This window comes from Oenanthe melanoleuca, chromosome 1A, assembly GCF_029582105.1.
Source record: "Oenanthe melanoleuca isolate GR-GAL-2019-014 chromosome 1A, OMel1.0, whole genome shotgun sequence".
Taxonomy (NCBI): Eukaryota; Metazoa; Chordata; class Aves; order Passeriformes; family Muscicapidae; genus Oenanthe; species Oenanthe melanoleuca.
In genome coordinates, this window is record NC_079334.1 from 25,015,875 (window position 1) to 25,039,728 (window position 23,854).

Below are 23,854 nucleotides of genomic sequence, written 5' to 3' on the forward strand. Positions count from 1 at the left end.
AACAACCCCTGAATCAAAACTCCAAGCAAACTCATCATCTCTCAAATGCGAAACACTGGTTCACACTGACACGTGATGCTGTACACAGTATTTATTTTGCTTCACTGCAGTTCAAATACATTTTTCCAACAATATACAGACAGACTCTTTATTCACAGTGGGGGCAGGGTGGGGGGTGTGTGGGCAGGGTGAATTCACATTAAGGAGGAGCTAACATCACTGCTCTTGAGTATCAGTTCTCTCAGGAAGAATCTCAGAAGAGTAACTACTTAGGTAACAGCCAATTCACCTTTCCCAGCAAGGTGGTGGCTGGACAGGAGGGAAGAGGAACTCCTGTTTAATCCCTCATAAGTTACTGGTCCTCACACTTTCAGTCCTATTATGCAGCTCTATTAACTGACTACGTATTATAAACACTAAACCCTGTCTGGAGGGAGATGCCAGGCCTAGAGCCATTGCTACAGCTGTGCTAATATATACAAAGCTATTTACATGAAAATACCATTAAACATATACAAACTGTTCACAGGCTCTGACATTAGGAGATCAGGGCCCAAGGACCAGCCTTGGGGCTTGCAGCTAAACCTGAAGGGCTACCCTGGAAGCTTTATACAGAGACGTGCGATGATGGAGAGGGTGACACAGCAAAGAGAGGTGTCAAGGGCCCAGGAGAGCAAACCCATGGCTCATGTGCCCATCTGGATGGAGAGACAGTCTGCTGTCACCTCACAACTCATGCGGAAATGTGGGGAGGCTGAAAGGGCACATGCTAGACAGAAGTATCCTTTGAAATCCTCATCTCAGCCTGGCTCTGTTTAATGTCAAAGGCCAGACTTTAGAATGGCCTACTAGGAAAGCAGTTCCTATACTGTTACCCTAAACTGTGGGGAACTACTGGGGCACCAAAGTTGTTCCCCTTTTATATCATCTTTTCTACTATGAGAAAATTCATACAGGTGCTCTTCAAATGCAATCAGAGAATGATGGCACACTCTGGGACACAGCTCAAAACACACTGCAAACAAATGTGTCCCAAGGGTATCTTGTTCCCCCTGGAGCTGCACACAGGGCTGGGATGGCAAGGGATGGCAATACTGGGCTCAGAATAGGGTTAAAATGCACAGAAAAGCCTTCTAGTCCTGTCTCTGTCTGAACCTGGAGCAGCAGCATAAGAATCAGCTTTTCTGTGACAAGACTGAATGACCTTTACAGTGACAGTCGGGACTTCTGCTGGACTTCCTATCCCACTGGGACTGTGATACATTTTCAAAGAAAGACTCTACCCATTGGACTGCAGTGTGATGTTACAGTGACAATTTGGGTTCATACAAACCTTAAGGATGGAGAGAAATAAACTGTGAATCTTTCACTTCTAAATCATCTGAACTTGGTGTCCTGAACTTGGAACTGGGAAAGAAAGACACAAGTGCAAGAGGCTGGAAAATACTGTGGAGACCATCTTTCTCTAGATCAGGTTGTTCAGCCAGAGAACTAGTCTGTAAGTCTGGCAACACCATGCACAAGAGAGCTGAGAGCACAGGAGAAGTTGTGGGTAAGACTAACCCTGCAGGAGATAGAGGCTTCTCTCCAAAAATAAAAATGTGTCCTTTAAATACCTTTAAAATAAAGGTGTCCTTTAGCCACACCACTTGCCTTGGCCCATTCTAGGCACAGAGCTTGTTAGACTGCTTGGGAACACTGTTTGGACATAAAAAGGTGTGTCCTAAATCTCATTCATAAATTAAACATACAAAAAATATACATATATTGTATAAATTAACACATATATATATAAAGCATGATTTTATATATATATGTATATAAACTCTAAAATCACATTTCTTTGTTACCTGGAAGGAAGCATGCAAGAACAGCATATGGAGGGGGAGTTGCTGAACAAGGTTTCTCTGGTACAGAACAGGTCTGCCTAGGACAAACCTGCTTCCAGCAGCATTCCCCAGACAGCTGAAGAAAGGGGAAGTGCTTTTAGCCCCCATTCCCTCTATATAGCCATTTTCCTGAAGATACACAGAGTGGCTTCCTATATTCCCCATACAGGCCACAGGTCCAACCAACATCTGAGGAACCACCAGGCTAGAGCTGAAGAAGGAAAGGTAAACAAGCATTAAAGCCAAAATCTATTGTCATCCAGTCTGGCAAAGTAGTAAATTACAAGTCAGCAACAGAGCCTGGGCACCACCGTATGGAGGACCCTTGTTTGCACATGTCAAAACAAGTGATCTCAGTCCCACCTCTCTGATCCCTCTGCAAGTCTCAGTCTCTTATGATCATCATCCCTGTTTCTTTCTAAGATCCTGTGCTGTGTTCAACTGCCTAAGCACATCTTTGCTTCCCAGTCTGTCCAGCTTATGCCCAAGGGGCAGCTAGTCACCTTGCAGTCACTCTGCATTCCACCAGTCTCCTTCCATCCCAAAGAGCACCTTAACTGTGTCTGTAAAGAAGAGATCAGATGTTTTCAAAGGCCTGGCTTTCATTAGGAATTACTGCCCTATCTCACCTTCTGAGGAAAGTCAGCAAATTTCATCCGGGCAAGAAATCGCCTCACTTCTCCACGGCTGATTTTTGGAGAGCTGCTGTCCTTTAGCCACACCATTCGACCTTGACTCATCATGGCCCACTTCAGGCCCAGCTTGCTGACTGAGAGAAATCCTGGCTGCTTCTCTGAGGTTGCAGTTGTTGTCACAGTGATGTGAAATGCATCCTTTTGGAGATCATTAATTCCAACTGGTCCATCAGAAAAGGGCAAGAAAAGAGTGGTAAGGAGCAAATAGTTACATTTCTTCCAAGAGAAATCTTATAGCCCTTACTCAGTCAAAACATCCACTAGACTGATAGTATTTTCAGTCTGACTTTACATTTCCATAGTACCTTAGTTGATAAGGGAAAATTATTTTAACATTTTTCCAGGAAAGAAACTGAAATATAGATCAAAAATGGAAGGGTTTGGTTCCAGGTTATGCTTTTGGGCTTGACATAGGATATGAACATATGTCAAGAATACAGTTCACTCTCAGCCTACCTTCTCACACCTGTTAGTATCTATTCTTTACCTCTATAAAACAGGAAATTTGTAAAGCACTGACAAGTCAGGTGACTCCAGTCACCGCAGAATGATCTGTACAGACATCAGAAATCCTAGCTTTTAAAAAACTCCTGAAAAAATAGTATTCTATTTGTTCTTGACTGAACTGTGTTTTTGATACAAGTCCAATTCGATGTTATTACTATGCAGCAGTTTTTCTATGCTTTTTGGCCTACTTCTCTCAGTTCTGGATGAACTGATCCACAGTCCCATGCACAAGAGGCTGGCTATTTGCTGAACTGCTTTAGAAATAGCAAGGAAATTGAACAGGGACTGTACAATCTTGTATAGATGTTAAGTACAGATCTACTTTTCCCTGAAAACACACATACTTTGGATTCCCCCTTACAAAAAGAAAGAGGAAGAAGCAGAACAGCTCCTATCCCAAAGAGCAGGTGATGGCCAACAAAAGCAGAAATGTATCTGAGTTGACAGAGAAAAATTTTATAGTGATTTTTTATGCACTGCATTAAATTAAAAATAGATCCATGGAAAGCAACACAACTTACCTGATGTAAAACATGCATCAAATCAAACTTACACTTTTCACTGGTTAAATGTGTAAGAAACTTTGTGGGTCTTTTATTTGCAAAGTAGGGGGTAGACAGGATGCTCCTTCAGAAGGAGGATTAATCTTATTTGTCATTGTTGTCCTATGTGTGGTTGACCTTAGGTGCTACCTTTAAAAGCACAGCTACAGACCATTGTTTCTCACAGCTACTTCTCTCTCTGTATTTCTAGCCTAGGTAGTTTCTCTTCCATTTATACTCACCTGCTGAAGCAATGACTTTGTCTGTTGCATTAGTGAGGTCCAAAAGGACTGTAGGAAAAACAGGATGGAGGAGATAGAGGTGGTGCAGCCCTGGCCGCTCAGGTCTGGGACCAGGTTGCTGTTGGAATGCAAGAGACAAAAACATAACTGGCTAGCAAAGAGGAGTCTAGCTTTGTCAAAAAGATAAAATTTTCTGACACTGTTGTTTTTACATGGATCAGAGAATGAAAAGGTATGGTTTTATGAAGATTAAATCCTGAAAGCTTTTTTTCCCTAAAACAGAATTTGCTCTGAAACTTCTGTTTGGTAAGGCTGAAATCTAGCTCTGTCATATGCAGCTTGATGGGCAAAGCTACAGTCTGGAAGTTTGAGTCTCCATGCCAAACTGTGTGCCTACATGGACAGAAGGAGTACTCTGGGCTGGGAACAAATCTGCAGTTACAACTCCTCAGTGCTGCAAGAAAAAATGAAAATCACAAATTTTGGGGTTTGTTGATGCAAAATTTCTATCAACAAAGCTTTATGATGAAGAATTTGCACACAAAAACTCCTGTGTTCGGGCTCAGAGAAGTCAGAATGTCAAAGCAAGAGATGTCTCTGACAGCCTTCTTATATGTTAGGTTCAAGTCCAATAACAACAGGAATAAAAGACAGAGACTGCATGTGCTTCACAGAGAAACCTCTAAGTGAAGAATAGGAAGCATGCTCACCAAACTTTGTAGCACAGGCTGTGTTTCATCAGCCCAGAAGAGAAAAACAGACTTCTTGTCTAAAGTCATGACTGAGAGTGCATCGAGCTGTTGCCTCTGCCACGGAAGTTCCTGGTTCCAAACAGGGAGGCCAGATTTGCCATCTACCACCACCACCTCAAAGCAGGGAGAGATCAAGCATTAATGGGTGTCAAGGTGAGGGAATTGCAGAGGCATGGCCTGTGCTGTTCACTTTCATGCCTGTGGCCACAAAGGAATGAGTGCTGGCCAAAGAGATGGGAAAAGCAAGGACCAGAGAAGGTTTGCCTCTTTTAACCCAACCTCCCCCGACTCCTGTGCTGCCACTGCCCTCCTTGCCTTCACCTGTTTTACCTTTTTGTTCCCCTCTCCAGTCTGTGCTTGCAGCATGAAGTCCAGAGTTTGGTCAGCACCAAAGTAACCTGGTACAGGCTGGCTGTAAATTTGGAAAAAGAAACACTCAGCCCCATGGTAGAAAAAAGTCATTTCAGATGGAGGCAGAATAGTTGCCTTCATCCTCCATTCTGCCTCTTAAAATGGCAGGATTTGTCACGCTAAATAAGGTCTTTCATCCACTCAGAACTATTCTGACTGTCAGGAATCCTTTGTTGGTGGATCAGAAAAGTGAAAAATGGTAAAGCAACCCATGGTGCTTGTCAGCCATTCTTCAGAGTTGTCTGTGTGGGGGGCACCCCTTGATGGGCTGTGTAGACATCTGTTTATCTCCCTGTACACGACTCTATCATGCTTTCCTTTGCATGAGAACCTGTACTGTTGTTGCTATAATTATATAAAATTACCCAGCCCTTTCAAAATGCATTGGTACATTTGGCCTCCTGCTGAAAGTGGGTTTCCCAGGCTACCTTAGCTGTGTGAAATAGATCTTAAACTCAACATTAATGTCAGCCCATGAGTCCCTGTATTCTTACTGCTGGCAGGTTTACAAGCCTTTTTATGACCTTAAGCAGGTTAAATGAAGTTCCTTCGCATCCTCTCACTTCTGGGTGACATAACACATTAGTATATCTCATTCTAACTGTTTTTTAGCCATCCTGCTTGCTTTTGGCTTTCTGAGCCTTGCCTCTGTTTTCCTTCAATTCACCACAGCTAGACACTGCTAAATAAACACATTTGAGTCCACAAAATTCACAGAACCAGATTTTATGGCAAGGCAGGATCATCAGACTATATCCTCTCCTCTTATTTACGACAGATTTCTGTATTTCACCTAATTAATCAAGTATCAGTAGGCTGGCTCTGCCTCATCTTTGATGAGATGAATTCATCACTTCTCATGACAATCAGTTCTAATGATTAATTTCACCCAAAGAAACAATCCTGCATCTTCATTTTTTCGAACGTGAATGACTTTTGCTTCAAGGCACTTGTTCTTGCTATGCCTGTTAGCTTCTATTTCTTACACATGCTTATGAACTCACCTCTCAGGCTTCTCTTTGATCATATAAATTCAGTATTTTAAATCTTCCATGCTAAAGCATTCTGTCCAGACCTTTTCCCACTTTTTTCCATCTTCCCCTTTAAAACATGCATGACAGAATGGTTCCTGAGCAGTAATACCACACTACTGCAGTGCCTTGACTTTATTCTTACAACATCAAACAACATAATTTGCTTCACAGACACCTTCAGCAAACAGGTGTTGCTTTCAAGGCAGTATCATGAGACACTTATAGTAGCTTGAAAGCTCTCCAGTAGCAAAAGGAAGTAGCAGGCAATTCTATCCTATGACCACAAACTCAAAACACCTCCTAAGGTGCCTCTTCTCATGTCTGTTATGGGTTACAGTCAGTGACAAATCCCACAAACATGAATGCACACAAAAATAAGCATATTGGATGCTACCAATCAAGTGAAAAATCCCCTGGGCACTTTCTCAAATGAACCAGAAGGCTAGTAATTATTCTGCCCAACAGTAATCCCCCCAGCAACCTGCTATTAATCCTTTCTCATCTGAAACATCCATTTACAACACAATTTGCAACTGCTTTCTCAATTTCATGGTCTCTGAACTTCGCCCCTGCTTTATGACTACTGATTCTCCTTTATGGTTTTCCAGGGATCTTGTCAAAAGCTATCTGGAAATGCAGCACATCTGCGGCAGCCATGCTTGTTTTCCCAGAAATTATTCCCACAGGTCTGGACTCAAGTCTGCCTGGATGAGGTTGTGTGCTTGGGGCAGGCTCACCCAGGAAAAGGGGTGCTCACAGCTGGCTTTGTAAGCTGTCTAACAAGGAATTCAGTCTGTTTAACTATGTGGCAACATCCCTGACCTGAATTTGTCCCCCAACCTATGATGCTTAAGTAGAAGTTAAGTGCTAAAAAAATACAAACAAACCTCTTAATTAAATGCTTGCCCACAATACATTCAGTGTAGTAAATTTTGTCTTTCTGAACTCTGAGAAAACAGGTAGTCCAGGACTTTAGCACAGTGGCCTAGAACAAGAATTGCTTTCATTATTTTTCAATGATGTGGATGCAAAATTTCTGTCAACAAAGCAGCTCCTCTACATGTCTTGTACTCTGTCCCTTGGGAGGTCAGAGACCAGGAAAAAGCAGCAAGCCTTGAATACTACCTGCCCAGAGATGTTGTGAAGCCTCCATCCTCAGAGTTACTTAAAACCTGATAGTTCACAGCCCTGAGTAATTGGCTCTAGCTTTTCTAGAGTCTGCTTGAGCAGGTAGGTGGGATTAGCAAATCTCCAGAGGTGTCTTCCAACCTCAACCATACTGGTAAAGGAGTTTTCAACCCTTCTTGATTTGTAGGTTCCAACTTATTACTGTATCCAATTAGAAATTTCGTTTGTAAAACTGATTCTACAGCACCCATGAAGTTGCTTTGCTTAGTCAGTACATACACACTGACCCTCTAAACTGAATGCCAGACATTAAGAAGTCTGCAGATTCTGGGCCCAAAACACTTCTAGTCCATTTCCTTTCCCCATAGTATGATGAACTAGTCATAACTCATTCCTAAAGTCATGGTCATGGCTTATGTCACCCATCAGCCCTCAAGAATGTGGACATTACCTGAATATCAAAGATAGCTGAACACCTTTTTTTTTCCATAATGAAGTTCGAGTACCTTCTTCCCATTTATGCTCTTTGGGTAACACAGAGCTGAGAGCTGCTTTCTTTATTCTCAATACTAAAGCAAGCAATTGTTTCCCATATAATTTCCCTCAATTGTGCCCAACTGCCCTTTGCAAGTATTTAATACAGAGCAAGCTGAAATTGCTGGTTATTACCAACCCAAAAGATTTGGAAAATTACTTAATTTCCATACATTAAATTAGAGGATGAGCAGTATTTTAAGGTTTACATTTAGTATAGATGGCGTACTGACTGTCATCAGAATGCTCATTTTCTACTTTCAAGGAACATTAAGATCTCTGGGCCAAACTCATTCACCTACTCTAAATTCTTAACATCACTAATGCAACTGATCCTCTCCACTGAAGCCCTGGACAGCAGGTGGTCTGAATCACACATCAGTAATCCACTTAATTCCAATGCCACATCATTTCCATGACTTCACTGTTGGGTACCTGAATCAAGCTCCTTATTTGTGATCACTGACAAGCACACAGCTCAGGTTTCCAGTCTTCTGTTTCTTGCTCCCCCTGCCCTCCTCACTTGGCTCAACAACACACACCTCCAGTTCTTAGATTCCTCTTCAGACTTGAAGAATTACTGTCAATTGCTTTCTAAGGAACACATGTGCTTAGAACTGAAAGTCGGGAAATGGTACAGAAGAAATAGGACAGAAGAATGTTCCCAGCAAGTAACCTGCTGATATTCTGCAGCTCCAGGGTCCAGCGGTGCTCCAGGTCCTGTCCTCTCAGCAGGATCAAGCTCTCTTTGGTTGTGATGAGCAGGTTGCTGCAGTTTGTGTCAGGTGTCTTCACTGTCTGCAGAAAGTCAACACCTCCACTGGGACAAAAGGAAAAGAGAGGACATCAAGGCTTGTATCTGCACTCTCAGCACTAGCTGCCTGTTCACATGGCAATTCCTACAAAAGATGTGAACTATACTTGGAGAAGTCCATCTTTTCCCCAGTGATGTAGGTTCCTCACTTAAGTGACCTAAATTAAAATGTGGGTTCTTCTAAATATCATCAGTTGCTATAATAAGCATGAAGTTTGTGAGTTCACATTTGCTCCCCTCCTTTATTCTTACTGAGGCCCACACAGACTGAGCTTCCCAAAAAGATTCCATTAGCTGGGAATGCCTCTTGTTTCCCCTTCTGCAATGCATACAGAGCTGAAGAAAGGAGCAGAGAAGCTAAGGACTCCCTTTTATTGTACTCTGCACTTATTTGTCTAGAACAATCAGAGGATAGGGAGGAAATTATGGGTTCACCACAGTATACCCCAGTTATCAACTGGACAATGAAGAGAAGGACAGTACTGAAGTAGAAACAACCACCTCTAGGAGCACTAAAAAGTGCCTACTCCTCCCTTCATGTCCCAGAAGCAAGATGACAAGTCCATCTTCTACCTGTAAATAGTCAATGAGCTCTGACAGGTTCACAGATCTGCGCTTTTCCCACTCTGGCTCCTCCTGCTGCAGCATTGCAGGAAAGTTGTCCCGGTTTCTGGCTTGGGTAAAGATATCTCTCAGGGCAACTGCTTGAACATTACCTGCCAGGAAGAGTAAAGATGAAGAGTCCTGACTGCAAAAGAAAACCCAGCAGAACAGAGGGATGGTTGGGACCACTGCAGTTGTGGTAGAAGGCAATGAAATGCCTAGAACTGGAACTTCCCTGGCATAACATGCCTTTGGGAAACTCCAAAGTATGGGTGCTCCTGTACTTTTCCACACCATGGCAGTGAGACATGCTTTTGCCCTCCTAGCTTTTACAGCAGAAGCATGGCAGAAGTATCCCAGGGACATTCTGGACCATTTTAGGTAAAACAAGTATTTTCTCTGGAAGGTGAAGTGCTGCAAAGCAAGGTGCATCTTACCAAAACCAAACAGGATGTAGATGGCTCCCCGGCTGGTTATATGGACTTGGGGGCCAATCACTTTCCCTTCTCCATTGGTGCTGTACTTGACAGGCCCACCCAAAGCAGTTCCAGTCTTTCCTGATACCAAGACGAAAAACATATCAGGCTGCAAGGAGAGAGAGGCAGAGATTTTTATCAGTGCTTTCAAGCACCTATGCACTCAGAATCTTCTCCCAACCCCACAGCATAAAGCTGCATTAATCATTTCCCCCTCAGCAAGGTCTAGATAGTGTTTGCTTTCTCTTTGCTCAGTCTGGCTTCCTGGGCATCTTATATTCATGTTTTTCTCTTGACACAAATACATCAAATATGAAAAGGACTTCAAAAATCTGAGCTTCTCTAACAACATCCATGTTAGAATTGTGGGGAAGGATGAGTAAAGGAAATCCGCATCTGAATTAATCACACAAGTATTTCTTTCTTTTGGATAAGCTAAATGCTCCTTTCTCCAGAGATCCATTCCTACACTGCTGCTGAACACTCACTTCAAACCACACATTCACTGAACAGAAACAGATAATTCTCAAGTCTCACTCAGGTGCAAATAATGACCCTTCTGTTCATTCCCAGCTGTCAAGAATGCGGGTAGTGTCATTATTGTTTGATCTCACTGCTCTGACTTACTGGAAGAAAAAGGGTGCTTTTCAGCAAAATCCAAGGGAATGAAAATTAGGGGCTTGTGCAGCTCCAGTTACAGTCCTTCCACATCATTCTATTTTATCTCTACACAAATAGTAAAGGTCCTTCCAAACCTCGAGCAGGGATATGCTGTACCTGTTTGTCTTGGAGAGCCATAACAACAATATCCCTAATCCCATCTCCATCTACATCTGGAAGACTTGCAGCTGGTGCAGCCAGGAACCCACTTGAAAGGTGAATGGAGTTCAGTGTCCAGATGGTCTTGCCTGTGGAAAGAACAAGATAAAAGAGACTTGTACTTGGGGAACCAGAGGGCATCCCTAGAGGGTTCCACAAAACCTTCTTGAAAAGGGAGCAAGAGAGATTGTTTCTCCCATTCTATGTGAAGGGGAAAGACACATCCATAAACTGAGATAAACTGCAGTGGGAAGCAAAATTCTTCTCCCAGCATTTCTTCAGATTGCCTTTGAGTCAGGCCTCAATTCCTGCTGTGCTTCTTTCTTAGCATCTCTTTAAAAGACCTGAGCCCTAAACAATTTCTGAAATAGCAGAGAATATTTAAGGTTCACTTTACGAAGGAGGACCTAAACGAGAGTGCTGCTCTGCAGGACAACAGTTGTTTGCCTCAGCCAGCATTAAAGGCTAGGTAGATGCAAGGAAAGGAAACAGATGGACAGTTCTGATATTCAGAGTGCAAATCTGTGTCTCAGTTAAATTCCCAGCAGCAAATTACCACTCCAGCATGACATGCTTATTCCACCTCAGGGTGAAAGCATGTTAACAGATGTAATGTCAAATGGTTCAGCAGTCCAACTGGAAACACAGTAAAACCACACTTGCAAACTTGCAAATAAACATTAAAAAAAGGTAACAATTAAATTTGATGCTTCTACTTTTTCATCATCCTTTTGCCAACACTTCTGTTTTTTCAATCTTTAAAAATTTTTTTCTGCTGCTGCTGCTCTGTAGGACAAGGTTTGCCCCTGAATGACAAAGTAAACCAAGGGCCAAACTTGTGCATTACTGCTGTTGGTAAAGGAGGCAGCTCACTGTCCTGACCATGAAAACACTCTGCAAGTAACCTGGTCCCTAAAAGCACTTAAAAAGTGTGGGAAGATAGCTGGGGGTAAAATTAGAGGAAACTTGAGAAGTTATGTTCCCATCGTAACAGAAGTTCTAACTATGGAAATTACAGGGTAAACTACAGCTGTTGCTCCCTGCATGGAACGTGGTTGGCATGCCTGAAACCCTATTCCACCATGACTCCCCACACCCACAATCTGCAACCATAGGACCTGCTAAGGGGGACAGAAGAAAGGGTGGAGTGGAGTGGAGTGGGAATACCAGGGCCAGACTGCAGAAATCCTCGCAGGGGGGAAAACTTAACAATACTTTGGAGTTGATAAACAGCACTGCACCTGTCAGCCAGGGGAGATAAAAGATGTCTGTTGCTGAGCCAGCAACTGTGATGAATTGTTGTCATTGGATGAACTGAGTTCATCAAAACATAACTATATATTAACACACACCTCCATCTCAAAGCTACCTGCCTTCAAGGTACCTTTTGGTTGATTCCAAAAACAACCCTATACTTACCCATGGCTATTTCTGCCAATGAATTAATGTGGTAGAACAAACAGCAATCAGAGAATGAAGGTGCATATGATCAAGTGATTAAAAATGCAATTTTCATTCACATCTAATCAATTCAACTGGGCCTCATTTCTCTGCAAGGTTTCCTGGATGTCGAGTAAATCCTTATGTAAGTTCTCCAAGAATGCTGTTCAGTTTTGCAGTGCTGTTAGGTAGGTCCTGAGTTGTACCAGCAGCTCAACACTAATGAGAACAGACTTTACATATTCTTTATGACACTGGTGATGCTACAGGATAAGATTAACACTTTGAAATATTCTGAGATGTAGGATGAAGATGCTGCCACAGATATGAAATGTTTTGGATTTTCTTATTCTGTGAAACTAGAAACTCATTAGTTTTGACTCTTTTTTTGTGTGTCGTGAAGTAAAGCCACCATGATGTACCAGAACCAAATCATTCATGCTTATTAGTCCTTTAAAGAAAACAAAAAAGCAGTAGCATATTTCTAATATGCTTGTACTTGACTTTACCTGTGGAGGCACTGAGAAGGCTGAGGAATTTTGATGTTCCTGTAACAAGGCAGACAGGCCCTGCAGCTGCTCCCAGTGACAGCCCATTGCACTGCACACTTCGTGTCTCCTCTGGAAGCTGGATGGACCACAAGGTGCTGCCATTCATACCAGAAAGTGCCACCACAGTCACGGAGGGTCTAGAGACACCTAGAAGAGACAAGAAAGAGAGAATGTGATCCCTTGGTGTCAGAGGAATTACTATTACCACATTGCCTTGGGTCCTTGTGCTGGAGATCCAGCTTTAGCTCCTGGAGCTGAGTGGTTCAAGACAGACAAATCCACACTGCCTGAAAGCAAAGGTCAAATGTTACCTCATGGCTGAACTTCTCTGCTGCAGAACCTAGCAGTGATCTCCAAACAAATCAGGATGAAAATCAACAGCCTGGAAAATCATGGAGGTTGAACCTGAGCTCATAATAAGAAACGTGGCCAGCTGGGCAGACAGAACCAAGTTCTTGGGGACAATGCGCTTAATGGTGCTGACTTCCTCCTGTGAAATGTACTGCTGTCAAATCAGTCTGATTCTTCTGATCTCCTCTCCCTCAACACAACAGCCAGAACCAAGGGGAAACCTTAAGTGACTCCCAAGGCAGATGTCATCAGAAAGTGATTGGTGGTCTGAGAGCTTTCTGTTTTGCTTTCCAAAGGAAGTTTCATTATTGTGAAAAATGGACTGAATGCAACCAATTGGTGAAAGTTGGTGCTCTTTTTCCAATTTGCCAGTTAGAACAAAATAATTGTAAAATAAAGTAGACTGTGCTGTTTCAATTGACTGTTGGCTCTTATTCCAAATGTGATCAACTTTTAGCTCAGACATAAGTGTGGTTATTGTAATTAATCCCCACCTAGTACAGACATATCACAATTTAAGATGAACTCTCACACATTTCAAAATTACAACAGACCCAGTCAACTTCTGTTTTACTAGCAACACATACAACATGTGACCTGATGACACAAAGGGCATATATGGGTCACTGGCTAAGTACAAGGCTGAGTCCAGTCTCTAGATCAAACTCACTCTCTTTTTAAACTGATAATGATATGGCTTATGCTAAGAAGTTACCCCAGATCAAGTTATTTTTGTTACATTGATAGGGACCAAGAACAATTAACTCCTGAATGCAGCTCACAGCTGTTGAGTGTACAAGTTGGAGAAACAGTTAACAATGTCACAGATTACTCCACTGGTGCCTAGTCCAAGCTTATCTCTACTTAGCACTGTGTGAATGGTCCAAGCACAAGCGACAGGTGGGCTGATATCCAACTATGTGAGTTTCGGATTGTGATCTGGTTACACCTGTTTTAGTGTCTGGTTTTTGTCTTCCAGCACAGCTACAGCCCAGGTATGACTAGTTTCATCCAGAGCATGCTGACTATATATAAAGCTGGGATAAAAAATAAAAGCAATGCAACAGCAAAAATACAGAGTGCAAAGACAACCTATATAAACTGAACACAGCCTTTATGTCAACTGTATCTTCCTCGCTCACTTATCTTTTAAGTTACTTAAAGTTTTCTGTATGTTGATAGGTTTAATTTTATAGGACTTGCTGTGAAATACCAAAGGTCTTATTGGGCCATGGAGAAAGGCTTCCTATCCTCTAATAATATTTTTATTACCTCTTTGAAGAGCCAAGGCATTTCGCTCCAAGAACTTTTTTCAGGTTGTGCAATGTATGCCTGCTCCCTGAATAATACATCTCTGAGATGGAACAGATTCACCTGGTAACACGGGATGCCAGAATAGGCAGGTGCAGTACAGCAGGCAGCTGGGAACTTCAAAGTCCTCCAGGACTTCAAAAGCCCAGTGCAATAGGATGCCACTGGATTTGGCAGCCCTTGTGTAATGGTGGCCAGTATCAGCAGGCTCTGCTATGTTACCTGAAGGGTGTGAGGACTAACAAAGAAAGCAGAGCAGCAAGGAGGAGGAAGCAGGGCAATAGCTGCTAAACAGCCAGGCACAGTAGCCTCCCCATCATGAATTAACAGTCATTTGGAGCCTGGCAAGTATATGGAGTGACCTGGAGAAAAAGGCAGCAAAGTGAGGGTTTGAAGGTTTCTAAAAACAAAGTGAAGTGTACACAAATGCAGGACCAAGAGACAGAGCTGCTCCAAGATGAGATAAGGGAAAACAGATGATGCTGGCCAAAAGGTATAGGAGCACAGGCTTGTAATGAAAATTTTAAGCATGACCAACTACAGGAACACTAGCAATTTTAAAGAACTCTGAAAAGAGCAATGCAGTGGATTGGCAGTGGCAGAAACTCTTCCTGCGTGTAAGACAAATATACAAAGGTCCATACTGACACATTAAGAGAAATGTAAACAACCTGCAGTGCTTACCCATGACACTGGCATTCATCAAGGCAGTGAAGACAATGAGGATGTCAGGGAGGCCATCACCGTTCACATCACACAGCTCCAGTGGGGATAACACACCACCTGCAATAATTACAGAGGGTCACTGCATGTCAAAAAGGCCAACCAGCTCATTTTTCACTCTGGGAGAGGAGGGTTGGCCCAGAAATGAGACTTGGGGGTAGACAAGCCTCACAAAGTCTGCTAAGAAACCACCAAGGGCAGGCAGCTCACACCACGGTAAGATCTTTCATTGCATGGAAAGGCAGAAATGCAGCATTTGGTTCAGAAAAAGGAAAAGGAAAAAAGGAGGAGCTAACAGAAAAAGATTCATGTTTCCCACTTCAATTTCTGAGGTGATGTGGAGCCATGTATCATATAAAAAGCTTAGATTTGGAAGCCAGGGGCAGAAAGCAAGGAGAGAGAGACATATCTAGACCTGGCAGAAATTATTTCACAAAACAGTGTTATTTTATTGCAGAAGCCAGAGTGGGAGATACTTTAGAATTGTTACCAGTAACCCATACACGATAACAAAAGATCTCATATGTTGATTTATGCATTCAAGCAGGGCTAAAAGACAATGGAAAAAGGTTAGTTACGCCAGTTAGAAGACAAAAAAAAAAATTCCCTCTCCTCTCAAACATAACCACATACTTCAGCATGGAGGTACTGGTAAAGTCCAGGCTGCAGAAAGGGAGGCATTGTATTTTAAAATGGGCTGGGCCATCTCCATCTGGAACAGAGCACAACATCCAGACAAAAAGGCAGGATGGAAGAAGAGTCAAAATAATTTTTGATGTTGGCAGGAACAAAATTTTGTGTCACTGTTATCTGCGGATGCCAGATTTCACATGCCTCAGCTCCAAGAGTGAGCAGGACACAGCCACCTGTCTATTATTTTGGAGCATCTGTAGTGGTGAGGAAAGGTCGCTGCTCTGACCTGGCTCTCCCAGATAGGTCTCTCCCACCAATGCCCGCCTGGGAGCTGCCACCTCCCCCACGCCAGATGCTGTTCCTGGGGCTTTCTCACCTGCTCCCTGACCTAGGTTGCGGTTCCAGGTGTTATGCAAGTCTCTAGGGGGACAGGGAATTAGAAAGGCGCACACCAGCACAAGAATCATCGAGATCACCACAGTGAGCAGAAAGATGGCAGTGCGCAGGTATGGCATGAGGGAGGGAGCAGCCTTCTGCTCCAAGCTCCCGGCCGTCTCTGCAGGATAACCCTCGGGCGCGCTCTCTGACGGGTGCTGCTTTGTCATCCCAACCTCCACATCGGAATCAGCGTCCTGGATCTCTTCAGGGGGGCTCTTCCCATTCTTGACCCCCCCATTCTTCTGGATGTTGAGTACAAGGTCATCTTCGCTTTCATCACTGTCAGCCTGAGTGAGGGGATCATATTCCCCAAGGTCTGGGCTCTTCTTTCCTGAGAAAAAGGATGGAGAGAGACAATAAAGTATGAGTTTTTGCAGGATCTCCGTAGAGAAAAGGCTGCACTGGAGAACAATACAGAAATGACAACAGAGTAGTCTGCATTTTGCATGGATCCATTTTGCATGGAGAGAAATGACAGGGTCTCTCTCTCTCCATGTTTCACAGTAGCATCTGTGGGAGAAAAGATGCTGACAGTTTATCTTCCTCAGATAAAGGGGTGTGTGTGTGTGTATACATATAAGTATGTGTACGCATATGTGTATATGGAATTCATGGCTGATTTAATTCTAATACTTTCTTGATTGGTAATGAAACATGAAGTCTCCCTGAAGATGAGGGGAAAGTAATTTCGCCCCTTTGGGCCAGTTACATCCTGATGTCTGGAGGAATCAGGCTGCTTCTCTGAGACACCACCTTCTCTGCATGGCTCAGCTCTGCAAGGTGAGACAGAATGCTCCAACCCCTGCCCAAGGCAATCCCAGTGCACCTGCTCTGTTCCTGCTCCCACCAGAGCCAACAGCCTGTGCTTAGCCTGGCCAAGAGAGATAACTTGGTGCTGATCCCTTCAGGTGGTGGTGCAGGAAAGTAGCTTAGCTTTAGGTGCCTCCTGCACAGATGCCTGGCACACAGACCTCTCCCCCAAGCCCTAGACAGCCACAGGGAGTGTGGCGAGGGCAGGTGTAGAGGCTGGTCACACACCCTGGCACAAGCCCAGTGCCATCTGTTTATGGGGACAGGAAAGATTACACAGAGTCACTGCCCTGAGCTACGAGTGGAGGGTCACGTCTCAGGGAGCTGCCCTGTGCCACAAGGCTGGGCATGGAGCCATGGCCAGTGCTCTGATGATTGCAAGTCTCCGTCTGGTTCTCTCTCTCCCTGATTCCAAGGTGGGACTTTGCTATCCCAGGTATCTGTCTAATTTCCTTTTGTTTAGAGCTGATCTGAAACAGGAACTAGCTTATGCCCGAAGATTCCTGAAGTGATACATGCAAGGCATAATAAGCAACAATATGCAAGTGTAACCTTCTCGGACGCTAAGATGATGGGAAGCGGAATTACAAAGCAGAATTTTCATAATTATTCTTCCTGACTAAGATATTATACCTTACTTCTGTTTTTTTCTATTAAAGACACTCAAGTTACAGATGTACTGTAGTACTTAGTTCATGCAACACACCTATTTTGCATAATCTAGAGTGGATTTTTCAGCACATGCATTTTATTTCTTCCCATTTCTCACCCCACAAAAAGACTTCCCTTTGTCTACCACTCATGAGTGGTATTCAGCTTGATTTTTAGGATTTAAGAAAAACTTTCAATTCCACTAAACCAAACGCCCCACACTAGGTGGAACAGCCAGGACAACTAACCTACATTGAACAGAAGGAAATAAAAATATCCAACACTTTCACATATCTAAGACAGACTCTTCCTTTTTGAATTAGGGGCTTCTACAGAAGACTCAAAAATCTGGTACACATATACACTCCAAAAAGCAGTTCCTTGTGGAGGCAGAGCACCAAACCAAGAGATACTGCATTCCTATGGGTTGGTCTGGTGTATCCTTGTGACATATTGCATTGCTTCATACAGGTCTGCTCCAAATATGTGTTCAAAGAGTGGGCATTTCAAGAAGTCTTGATAACCTTGGCTCCATCCCCTAAGTGCACTTAGGGGATGCCACTGACCCTGGTGGCACACAGTCCTTGGCTCAGAGGTTGCAGCATAAATTTCACAGGTGTCTAATACTGTAGCTTGTACTAAAAAGTGGCTGAAAGACTACACAATTGAAACAAAAAATTCCAGAGAAGTGTCACTGCCAGGGAACTTGCAGCTTCTCACAACAGATCCAGATGTGCCAGTTCAAGCCAGTCAGAATGGCATGAAAAACAAATGCAGCTGGCCCACGAGTAAATGGTATTAAGCCTGGGAAATCAGTCGGACAGTTATGTTAACTGGATTGCTCCCAATTTTGGAAGCTGGTGACCTTTGAGTAAAACAGCTCAAAGCATACCTATGCTTCACATATACTATGTTTTGTTAAATTATTTTAATTCCAAAGAGTCAACCAAAAGATTGGAACCTGCTCTTCATCCTTGATGCAACTGAAAGCATTGGTATCAAGCAAATTTATCTGGAACAGTTTTGTTCTGGATCCCTTTCTGGAGACAGAAAGGACCTTGAAAAGATGGCTCACCCACTCCTTGAACTGGCAGGGACTGAGATGCTGGCAACATCGACAGTGGTGTCAACCACAGCCTGTAATAAGAACACCTCTCCTACTGAGAACCACTGATTGGTGGCTGGAAAGCAGATACTACACAGTAATGACAGCTTTTGGTGATCTACATAGTTAAGAATCTGGAGAATTGTAGGAGAGCTATAAAGCAGAGAGCTGTTCAGTCTTAATGTCTAAGCCAGAGTAGGAATCAGAAACTGGCATTCCTTCACCCTCTCTTTTCTCAAAAGGTTATCTGGCACCCACAAGGCACAGCCACTCAGTAAACTCAGGCATTAAGTGCCCTGCAGGTTGTTTTTTTTAAGCCAAAAGGAGGGAAGATACTGCCCTTTAAGAAGGGCTCTTGAAGCACTCATCTAGCACATATAAAACCCAATTGTATATCTCATCTCTAAAGATTAAAACACTTATCTGCTGCTGTTCAGAGAGAACCTTAACTAATCTGCAGGTGTTTTGGGAATGTGTTTGGAATGCTGGCAAGCCATGTGCTCAGCTCTGCCTCCCAAGGCTGTTCTGTGGTGCAGAGAACACGTAACTCATGATTCACCTGGCTGGACAGACAGCAGACAGAACATGACTCTTCATTAGAGTTTAAGGTCACTTGCTGTGGGAAGGAGGGATAACACACCTGGTGTTCACTAATCACTCCCAGATGACTTTTCAGCAGAAAAGCACAGACATAAAAACCAGTAAAAAATGTGTGAAAACAAAAGCAGTCTCACACCATTTAGAGAATGATAATTTATTTTCAAGTGCTCCAGAAGTCAAATTCTTTCCTTTCTGCTCAGCAACAAGGCTCAGGCTGGTGGAAAACAGTTTGTCCATCAATAGAAAGCTAAAACTGCCTCTGTTGCAAGCAATCAGCTGTCAGGGAATACATAAAGTTTTCATTTTCCATCATGAAAGTAAAATTCTAAGATCTGAGCTGGTCTCTTAGTCAAACTCTCACCATATCTCTTAAGAGGATAACCACTATGTACCCTTCATGAGAAATTTGTCTATATGCAAAAGCACTCTGCAGTTTCTGTGGCCTTCTGTAGGTACCAGATCTGTGTAACTCAGAGATTCCAAGTGTATATAAACCTTACATCCACTTCACAGGTATGGAATTAGTATCAGCAAAGTCAGTTTCCCTACTGCTTTGTGTTCCCTCCCTCCTACAGGTAGAGCCAACAAAGCCTCTTCTGTTCTGACCTGCTCTAAATCATATTCCATTTTTTCCATGGCATCAGTGATAAAACAGAGGTTCCCATTCAGTGGCCTGTAGTTACAATCAGAGCAAGCTACTGGTCACTTCACCCTGGATTTTTTTTTTTTTTTTTTTTTTGCAGCCACTGGAAGAAAAAGCAAATACTGATGATGGAGGCTTTCAAAGATAGAACAGAAGGAAAATGCCCCAACTTATTTGCTTTCAAGGGCAGCAGGTCTCTAAATTGTGCTTTATGACTTTGGAAATCCCCCATGTATTTCTGAAATGATATTTTTGCACAGCAACTATTGCAGTAGAGGAATGTGACCCCTTGCTGAAGAACAGATCATCATTGTGGGAACATGATCTGGAAAGAAGGAACCACTAGGCAATCCATGTTGAATCAAAGTCCTAGCCATAATAAAATATTCATTTCTTCTGCTGATGGCTTCAAAGACATTAACTGTAATCTTATTTTTCCTGGTTTCAACTGATTGGGAGGGTTTTTCTTTGCACTCATGTTGGAGTGAAAAGAGAAGATTTTGGACTTTGGAAGAGTGCAATTTTCAGTGCATTATTCCAATGATGGCACACTGGTGCCAGTATCTGTTGTACTAATTTCATGTTCTGTTTATTTTCTGGCAGTTGGCAGGCACCAGTCACTGGGTGCTGCAGACATATCTCCCAGCCCATGAGGAGATAAGTTGCCGCATGTTGATTTTTAATTAATTTAATGAGATGTGGCAGGAAAAACAGATATAGCAATGGGCATTCTGCCTTCTCATTGCTGTTGGAAGCTGCCTTTTTCAATAATTAAACACACAAGAAAGGTATGATTTCTGCAATTTAACCTAAGGACTGATGCAAGAACTGTTCCCTTAAGAGCATCTGCAAGGCCTGTTATGATCTTTTTCAAATCAGTGTTTCCCAATAGCAGATATCAAATAGATCATGCTGGTTCCAAAGGTCCCAGAAGAGATCTGTACTTTTTATTGCACAGTTCCCCAGTGGTCACGCCCTACTGCACACACCTACATTTACCAGTTTGCACTCTTTCTAAACAGACTTCATGGTAATGTATTTCTTCCCATTTAGACAGGCGCATATATATATGAAACTAGGAAGAAACCAACTTGCAAACAAAATTTCTTTGAATGAGACTCAAGAGGCACCACACAAACTAAAAGTAATGACTCCCGTTACGGGTTATGAAAAGATGGCAGGAAGGACCTTGAAGACATTACTGTGACCTTCACGGACTGGTGGAGGAAGAAAGAATCATCAGCTCACTGAGTGCAGCCTCACAGACTGGGGCCATGCAGACACTGTGGTGTCTGGTGCCAGGGATGAGCTCTTCCCAGCAGCACACACCTGGCTCCTGTCTCTGTCCCAAGGCTGTCCCAAAGGCAAGACTCGGTTAGGAAGAGCAATGAGGCACTTTCCCATTGAAGTTAATGCAGCCAGGTGCATTGGCACCGTCTACAGTACATCCAACAGCAACTAGCATGCTCCCAAGATCTGGTTTGGCAAGGTATTTTAATTCCCTTTTAATCTCCTTACTGAAGAGAACGGCTGTCGTACTGCTGCTCACCGCACACAATGGCCCCTTATGCTTGGATATCCTTTCATCTCGCTGAAGATCTCTGGCTGGAAGGTGCAGAAGCGGCAGGCAGGCTTTAAACATTTACCTGGGTAATTGCACTGGCACTTACCGAGCTCCTGGCCTGGCTTCTGTGGGTAAAACCCGGCAGGAGCAGACCTGAGGGGTCTGCGCCCGCTCTCCTCCGGCGCAGTGCCCTCACAGGGCCGCGGCCCAGGCCCCCTCTGCCGCACACGACGCCCCCGAGCCCCAGCGGAGCCCGCCGGCCGCCCCTCACCGCCCGCACCCCGGGCCGCGCCCCACACCGCCACATCGCTATGGCAACGCGCCCGCAGCCCTCAGCCGCGCAGCGGGCGGCACCACGGCCCCCGCACCGCCTCCTGCCACCAGGGCTGCCCTGGGCGCGGCTGGCCCGGCCCGGCCCGGCCCCGCCCGGCCCGGCGCTCGGTCCGTCCCGCGGGCGCGCAGCCCTTACCCGGCAGCTTCAGCGCCCGGGACAGCACCGTAGCCATGCTGGACACGGCAGTGCGCGCGCGCGCCGCCCCCAGCCCCGCGCCGCCCCGCGGCCTGCTGGGAATTGTAGTTCCCGGGCCTGAGGGGGCCCGCGCCCTTCGCGGCCCTGATGAGCCGGAGGGGCCGAGACCCGCAGGGACGGGCGGGCCGGTGGCGGCGAGCCGAGGGCAGCTCAGATCTCCGCAGCCTGCACGGCCGTGTGGGCACAGACAGATGGAAAATAGGCTTGTCATCCAGAGCGGTTTGCACAGAAAGCGCCAGTCCCTTTAAATTGTTGTTGCTATAATTATATGCCTTCATTTTTGGAAAGCTTTTGGTTGGAAGAAATCTAGTTGTTTTCTTTTTCATTTTTTTAAAATTTTATTTTACTGTTGTCGTTGATTAATTACAAAAGACGGCCAGGCTGTTTCCCAAAGCTGTCCTCAGCCATCACCGCAGCCTTCCGAGGTGAGTGAACAAGTGAACTCTCCCTTTCCCACAATGGGGAAGTGGAGCAAGGAGGGTTTTGTGGTTTCCCCAAAGCCACAAAGCTCCAGCTTCCTGATTCCCACACGTGGGCCATCGAACACTGCCACTTCAGGTCATGATTTGTGTGAGAACTCACAAGGCAGTGTCCTCTGTCACTGAGTGAGAGGGAGGAGGATTGGCTAAATACATCGAAAGCGACTCCATTTGGCTAATGAACACATCACGTTTCCTCAACATCTGCTGCTGCTCTTGCTTTCCCCTGTTTCAGGTGCTGTTTCTGCAAGTAATGTACTTATTCTTTCATGTCCAGGTCTGTCTTGGAGCTCCTTAAATAGAAGCAACAAATAAGGAGCAGAAGAGAGACACCAAGTGGTCTAGCTCGTGAAGAGAGGATTTTTTTTTTTTTTTTTTTTTTTTTTTTTTAGATATGAACGGGAAAGAGAATAGTTCTGATCCAAAATCTTGTGGTACCAGAGGGTTTTTGTCCACTGATGTCACCAGGATTAAGAGAGAGACCTTCCTGAGAACACTGCACTTGTGGGGGCAGTCCCAGGGGGCAAACTCTGGAGAAGCCATCACAGTTGTGGTTATTCTTTCCCTTCCAGGTCTTTCTGAATACAGAGTTTTTCTGTTCCATATGCCATTTCCTGTCTTCCAGGCTTTAATTTAAGAGCAGTGACAATTCTGTATCTATGTAAATATTTACAGGATAGAACCTGGATCCTTTTCAAGTCTCAACAAAGCCTGTGACAGGGCAAGAGCTGTCCAGCAGAGTGACTCCTTCTAAGAAAATGCTTCTGGTACCAATTAAAGCTGGGAGCAAAGGAATAGCAGAAAACAGCCAGAAGCAGGAACTGGGAAGTCTGGTGTCCTCATTTGTGATCTTCTAACATCTGGCACACACACACACAGTGCAAAAGCCCATCGTTTGCTATGCTTTTACATTTGTGGTGCAGCATAGCCCACTCTTAATTTCATGTGTCCCCACAAAAATGGCTTTTTCCCCAAGCTCAGAATTCTCTGTGAGGCTAATGGATTGCAAGGACAAGTGATTTGTGGTTAAACTGACGCTTTTGAGGAACATATGACTAAGCAATATGTTCAGGGGATTTAATGATTTGCAAAGCATGAGAAATGAAGTTTTCCATCTTTACGCTGTGAATGTAAGCTGATTTGCATATAAATTGGACCTGTCAAGTGTTCTAATATCAATCAAAAGTTGCAAATAGATCATTAATTTGTGTGAATGTCACTGTTCATTTCATTTATGTTTTTTTCCTAAGCAGTTTGAAAAAGCCAGATGCTGAAAAATTGGATACTTGGGGTTAGGCTTGGAAGTCTGAGAGCTTTGTGTAGACAACGTGGTCATTTAGAAAAATGTTACAAGCCAAAAGCATGAAAATACATAGCCCCCAGCCCCTCATCAGTGTTGAGCCTGTGCCCCCTCCTTGTTTCTTACCACCTGTCTGCCAGAGACTCCAGCCTTTTCCAGCCTGCTGGCACTAAAACCTCGGGTTGTTCTTTGACCCTGAAAGGAGCCACATTAAACACTGTTATTTAAGGTCCTGAAGACAGAGAAGGTGACTCGTGCAGAGCTGCACAATGGAGTGATT

The 23,854-nt window shown here is 44.0% G+C and overlaps 1 protein-coding gene across 1 annotated transcript; it reads right to left on the reverse strand.

The window, feature by feature from the left end:
- Positions 1-76: 76 nt before the first annotated feature.
- FAM234B (family with sequence similarity 234 member B) lies at positions 77-22,006 on the reverse strand. The gene is made up of 13 exons (XM_056516479.1): positions 21,736-22,006; positions 15,832-16,224; positions 14,784-14,882; positions 12,396-12,584; positions 10,405-10,535; positions 9,589-9,736; positions 9,126-9,264; positions 8,411-8,557; positions 4,958-5,039; positions 4,586-4,741; positions 3,876-3,993; positions 2,519-2,745; positions 77-2,100 (listed from the first exon to the last, which is right to left on the reverse strand). Exons 1-13 carry the CDS (start codon positions 22,004-22,006, stop codon positions 2,095-2,097), a joined length of 2,106 nt encoding a protein of 701 aa, XP_056372454.1. The 3' UTR covers positions 77-2,094.
- Positions 22,007-23,854: the final 1,848 nt, after the last annotated feature.